The sequence below is a fragment of the Rhea americana genome, unplaced genomic scaffold (assembly GCF_003343005.1).
Source record: "Rhea americana isolate MKP2758 unplaced genomic scaffold, rheAme1 scaffold_8, whole genome shotgun sequence".
In the NCBI taxonomy this organism is placed as follows: Eukaryota; Metazoa; Chordata; class Aves; order Rheiformes; family Rheidae; genus Rhea; species Rhea americana.
Genome location: NW_028186978.1, coordinates 10552558 through 10559125, shown reverse-complemented (window position 1 = coordinate 10559125; position 6568 = coordinate 10552558). Strand labels below are relative to the sequence as shown.

The 6568-nt window shown below is 42.5% G+C and overlaps 1 protein-coding gene across 1 annotated transcript in view; it reads left to right on the top strand.

Moving 5' to 3' along the window:
* Positions 1 to 355: 355 nt before the first annotated feature.
* The window catches only part of TBC1D19 (TBC1 domain family member 19), a 46130-nt gene continuing 39917 nt past the window's right edge, over positions 356 to 6568 (top strand). The window contains exon 1 of the mRNA XM_085322721.1: positions 356 to 503. Coding sequence (XP_085178847.1) covers positions 405 to 503 — 99 coding nt within the window. The 5' untranslated portion in view covers positions 356 to 404. The remainder of the gene's footprint in view (positions 504 to 6568) is intronic.

Below are 6568 nucleotides of genomic sequence, written 5' to 3'. Positions count from 1 at the left end.
TGGATCAGATGTCCAAGGCATTGACACACTACTGGGCATTTGCGTCGTCTCTGCTCCTCCTGCTCCAGGGGACGGCATCCCTCGGCTAAATCTCCTAGATTTAGCATAAGGTATTTTTTAAGGTTTCTCCGCATTTGGTTAAAGAATTTTTTGCCCCAGTCCTCTAGAATTAAATTTGCTTAATCCGCAGCCGAAGACTTTTGTATTTTCAAGCTGATCTGGCCGAGCGCACCCACACGGTGGGGCCCGCGCGGGGCGGAACGCCGCTGTGAGGGCCGAGTTTCCGCCCGGAAGCCGCCGCGAGGCCCGCCCCGCGCTCCCGCGGTTGCCTGGCAACGCCCCCCCCCCGGCCGGGGGTGCCGCAGCGAAGGCGGTCCGGGCAGGCGGCGGGGCGCGGCGCGGCGATGGTGGACCCGGAGAGCGGGCTGTCGCTCACCATCGCGCGGATCGTGCAGCGGCTGCAGGGCTCCAGCCTCCACTCCCAGCTGGAGCGACAGGCCCGGGTGAGCCCCGGCCCGGCGCTGCCCCCAGGCCCTGCCTCCCTCTCCCGTCCCCTCCTGCCGGCGCGGCGCGGCCCCGCGGCGGCTCCCTGGGGGCGGCGGCGGCGGGGTGCTCGCTGGCTCGTTCCCGCAGCTGTATGCCCCCTGTCCCCCTCTGGGGATAAAGGGTGTCGCCGTGAATAGCGAGTGTCCCCCGAAGATCTCGCGTAGTCCGTGAAGAACCGCTTTGTCTTTGCGCCCTTCGTGGGGGAGGCTGGGAGCGCCGCCGGCCGGGCCGCCCCTGCCCTCCKCTGGGCTGTCCCCGGGGGGAAAGAGGATTTGGGGGAAGGAAGGGAAAATAAATGAAAAGTAGGCGTTGCAGTGATTACGCATCTGGGAAAGCAGATGCTTTTTTAGTAATTTCTCTGCGCTTGAAACCATCTTTTCATGTTTCAGCTGAACTGCGCTTTRGATGTAATTTTGTTCTCTGAATGTCCCTAAACAGCACCTTACTGCTGGTTTGGTTCCCTGAATGCCATTGTAAATGTCTCTGCTATTGCTCCTGATYTTCACGGACTGCTCTCTAAATATGCGAACAAGCAAATGTGTGTGGATTTAAGTTTAAGGTGGGGTGGAATTATAAAAGAGTTTAGACTTTGGTTTCTGCTAAGTATGAGGGAATTCAGCATGCCAAGTAGATGGTCTCGCATTAGATAGTGAGAAATCAGGTTCAAGTCCTTGTCCTAAATAAAGGCAGTGATGGGACTGGAGAACAGGGCTGTCTTTTAACAGCTGCATTACTGAGTAGAATGAAACGTGCATACGCTCACCTGTGCTTCCATTCTCTGGTCTCTGTCTTTTGTGAGGTCTGATCCCATAGCCATTTGATACCTTGCAAATCAGTCTTGAAAGACCAGGAAATTTGGGGTCATCAGGGCTTGGCAGGGTATTTGCATGCTGCTGGTGGATAGCTGTGCACCTGATGCACCCCTGAGTGAGCAGCTTGAGAGTCTCAGCGGTGCCCCTCAGTAGTTATGCCTGATGTCTGAAATGGCAGCTAGATGTCTTAAGTTCCTCCCTAATTCTAGTAGTAGGTCAGTGCCTGTTCAATAGAGGCAGAACTGTGCATAATCTAAAAGCATAAGGGTAACCTGTAGACTAAATAGAAAAAGTGTAACGACCACAGCCAAATCTGCTGTGATAGCTTTGCAGAACRGTGTTGTTTTACAGATTTCTTGGAGGAGAAGAAAAGAACTTAGTGCATGTCTAGGTCAGAAGATTGTTCTAGTCATATGGAAACAAAGGAAAGAGGAAAAAAAACCCYGCCAGCACAACAAAGATTAAGGTTGATTTTTAGAGTAGGTGTTTGAAGAGTTTGTAATAGAAGATAAAATCAGAGCTATAAATCAGTAGAGAGATCCAGAAGGCTGGAAAGTGAAGAGAGATACCTTCTCTCATATGAGAGAATCTCTCTATGAGAGATTTCTCATTGTGGATAGTCCTCTTTTGGGGTATGTAGTTTAAATTAATAGGGCCAAATTTACATCCTGTTTGTCAAGAATCCATATGTTCTGCTTGATCTTGAATATTTTTAGAGACTTTGCATGCATTCATGCTCTTTCAAAATAGGCTTCTTGTTTTGTTTATAATGCTTGTATAGTCTGTATACTACTGTAGCATGTTGTCAGTTATTGCTAGGCTATGCAGTTGCAAAGGCCCTGTCAGTGAGTTCCTTATCTTTGCTCCGTTGCTTACTGACTCTGCACAGTTCTTGAATTTCTGAATCTTTTCATGCTTTATATTAAATTAGTGTTTGATCCACCCATCACATGTAGTAGTTCTGAAGCTGCATTGTCAAGTATGAAATCTTGCTGTTGCGGTGCATCACACCTGAACTCCTGTTTGTCAGGAGACCACAGCTTGTTCTTTCAYCTGCTAGTTAACATTCAGTTTCTGAACTGAGTGTTTGCTTGTATTTATGGCATTACTGACCTACAGGTGGTCCCTTTTRGATCAATTTTAAGCTGTTTTTAAGAAACATTGTATTCTGAGAAGTCTGTTGAGGCAGTGCATCAGGATAATACTTACTTCTTGTTTTGGTATTTGTACAATAGGTATACTTTACCTTTAAAAAGATGTAATTAGTGTAGAAACTGGCATTACTTACATTTTTGATTCTTCAAAAATATTTAACATCTCTGAAACATGAAAGTCAAAATAGATTTTAAAATCTCTTATAATATTGCCTAAAGTTTTCAAATGTTCTGAATCAGGCAAGCATTATTTTAAAATAATTTAATATTAAAACCAGAGTACTGTTTTGTAATCCTGTGATTAYGAACTGTTGGCATCAGTGCTATTTTTGGCATTTACCTGGGTTAGTGTCAAAGACTATGATACGCAATCTCTTTAAAATAGRATGGTTTGATACAGTACCAAATGATTTGCTGCCATAGCTTTAGCTCTATAGAAAATCACATTTTTGTACAGAGGAATAAGGTAGAAGTAGAGTCATATGTTTGTTAATCAGGATTTGGAAAATAAATGCTGGGGTGAATTCTAAGGTTGACTTTTGATATATTGACAATGTGCCTGCAGTTAATAGAAAGAGATTAATTCAGGGAAGAGTATAAATGTGCCTGTCRTTTGCTTTGGAATTTCTTCTGAGGATAGTTTTGTTTTGTATTGTATTTGAAAGAAAACAATGGATAATTTTTGGTTCTTAGAGAGAATCAAAATGTTAGATAATAGCTATTCAAAAGGTAGGAATGATGTTGGAGTTACTGGAGTGTCTGAGGAGAAGTCTGATCTCAGTTGCTCAGACACAGCTTTTAGTGTGAGTTTGTATGCAATTTGTTTGCTTGTCTCTTCATCCCAGTTTTCCCTTTCTGGAATTAATCTGGAGATTTAAAAAAATGGAGATTTTATTCCGAAGAGTTAAAAAAAAAARGGGGGGGGKTGGTTAGAAAACCTGAGGCAGATGTCTTCGATCAGAAAGAAATGCAGTTTGACTGAAAGCAAAATTTTCTCTGGAATCTTTCTAGAATTTTGTTTTAGAGAAAATCTTTGGTGATGAGGTGAGAATGTAAATAGAACATTTTAGAAGATCTCAAGCGATATTTTTCTAACAYTTGCATTTTCAGACAATTAAAGTTTTTTTAAAGAAAAGAAAGAAAACCCTAACGGTTTATTGATAAAGAGCTTTTCTGAAATAGGATATRAGAATAGAATAAAATGAAAGATATAGGTACTAGATTATATTTAATTTGAAAAGAGATACAGTGCTGGGAATCCCTCCTGGCGTTTTTCGTGTAGATGTTTTCAGATTTCTGTTTATTGTAGGTATGTCTGTAGTCGGAGGACTTGAAGGAGAATTTTCAGGGAAACAGGGTATTGGCTGTCTAAGTAAACTAAAAGTGATAACCTGAGTTAAGAATCAGCCCTGAAAAAAGTGCAAAAGTATTTATTAAGCTCCTGCCTATTCTTCTGCCCTGCAACTGAGTACGTGTTTGTAGTATAGAGGTTTGTAGTATAGAGGAAGAAGGGAGTACAGTTTGGGAATATAGAAAAGATTCTAAGTGATACTTAAAGGTGTGAACAAGCTGTGGTGAAGACTTACTCTAGGATATGCCATGATTAGAATGATGGTCCAGGGAAGAAGACTCTGTGATCATTCTTTGAATAGACCTGGGGCTAGTACCAGAAAGGCTCAAAGAAGAAGATTAATGAAGGTGAGAGGTAAGGGTCTTCATGAGACTTCAGATGGGGCAAACAGGGAACTGAGCTTGTGTGGGAACACTAGGAATGATGCTTGTTGAAGCTGGAATTACTGCCTGAATGTGTATTTCTAAAGGGAGGACAGGTAAACATCTTGCAGTAATTTGTGTAGAGTGAGCAGATTGTATGATAACCGAGGATATTACTTTCATAACATTTTTCTTCAACAGAAGAAAAAAGAGAAATTGATACTGATCCTTATTTTAATAAAAGATCAAATTTAGAAAGAGAATGTTTCTGTGAAACATAACGTGTATTTAATGCAACTTAGCAAGTAAAGGTAGGCGCGTGAGTCATCACAGATAATTAACGATTCCTTTTCATGTGTGTATTTAACAGAGGGCATACTGTCCCCTTCTGACAGAGCTTGTACTTGATCTAAATGRTTCAGCAGCACCGTAGGCGGCACAATGAATCTTCAATTGAATGCAGTTGAGAATACATTGAACAGATTACGGAGTTCAGAAGAAATGCAAGTTTGATTTCCAGATGGTCTCTTAGTAATGTGGAATTTGAATGTTTCAGCTTGCATGCGTGTAGCTTATTTGCAGGATTAATGTTATAGTCAAATAAAACCTAGGAAAATGATTAAAACATCAGAAATGTATTGTTAAAATACATCTTGCTTATCCTGTGGGAGAATGTTACATTTAAAACTGTTTACTCCTGTTTGAGGCTAATTGTAARCTTTCTGTTTCAAATGCTAGATTATTTTTACTTCTCTAAGAAAGTTCACAATACTTTTTCCCTTAGTGTAATACCTGTAGAAATGCACAAGTGTTAGAAAAAATGCCAACATAATCAAGGTTTTATATTTACTGAAATTTGTTTAGTTATGCTCAGAATTATTCCTCTTTCTGTAAAGGATGGTTTAAGTTAAAACCAAAACCACTCTTTTAAATTAAGTATTTAGGGAGTGTCTATGTAGAAACTTGTGACTGAAGTAGCTTAGACATACCTGAAGTGGATTAAACAAGTGAGCTTGATCCTGATAAAATCTAGCTATGACAGTACGGAATCTATGAAAATAGTTAATATTTYTTTAGCTTTCATTGAATGTAATTCTGCTAAACCAGGACTATATTCAGGGTAAAGTGCTTTATTTTAATTTGGGAAATAATAAAAGATAAAAGTATTGAGCACTTACACAAAATGAACAGTATCAAATGTTGTGACAATGSATACACTTGGCAGGTAGCCTTTAAAAATATTTAAGCTATATAAAATTATTTGTAGGACTATTTGCATCAGAGTAAAAAGGTATGTTCACCTGATGCAATTCATGTCAGTATATTTAGAGCATTTCTTTAGTGCTTATTATTTTTGGAAAAAGAAATAGTTTAAAACCAGAGTTACGCTGTAACACTTGTATGCCTCTTCTTTCTAGTATCGTAGAACCATAGWATCAGTAAGGTTGGAAGGGACCTCTGGAGATCATCTAAGTCCAACCTCCCTGCTCAGCACAGTCACCTAGAGCGTGTTAGACAGGGTTGCACCCACATGGGCCTTGAAGATCTCCAGAGAAGGAGACTCCACAACCTCTCTGGGTAACCTGGTCCAGTGCTCTGTCACTCTCACAGGGAAGAAATTCCCCCTCACGGTCAGGCAGAACTTCCTGTTTAGTTTCTGCCCATTGCCTCTTGTCCTGTCACACGGGACAACTGAAAAGAGTTTGTTCCTGTCCCCTTGACACCCTCCCTTCAGGTACTTGCACACATGGATAAGATCCCCCCTCAGTCTTCTCTTCCTCAGGCTGAAGAGGCCCAGCTCTCACAGCCATTCCTCATAGGGCAGGTGCTCCAGCCCTCTGATCATCTTCGTAGCCCTACGCTGGACTCTCTGCAGTAGCTCCATGTTTCTCTTGTAGTGGGGAGCCCAGAACTGGACACAGTACTTGAGATGAGGCCTCCCCAGGACTGAGTAGAGGGGCAGGATCACCTCCCTCGACCTGCTGGCAGCAGTCTTCCTAATGCACCTGAGGAGACCATTGGCCTTCTTGGCCACAAGGGCACATCGCTGGCTCATGGTCATCTTGTCATCCACCAGCACTCCCAGGTCCTTCTCGGCAGAGCTGCTGTCCAGAAGGTCCACCCCCAGTTTGTAGTGGTGCCTAGGGTTATATTTCCCTAGGTGCAGGACTCTGCACTGGCCCTTGTTGAACCTCCTGAGATTCTTCTCCAGCCTGTCCAGGTCTCTCTGAATGGCAGCAGAGTCCTCTGATATATCAGCCCTTGGTGTCATCAGCAGACTTGCTGAGGAGGCACTCTGTCCCCTCATCCAGGTCGCTGATGAAAAAGTTGAACAGGATGGGA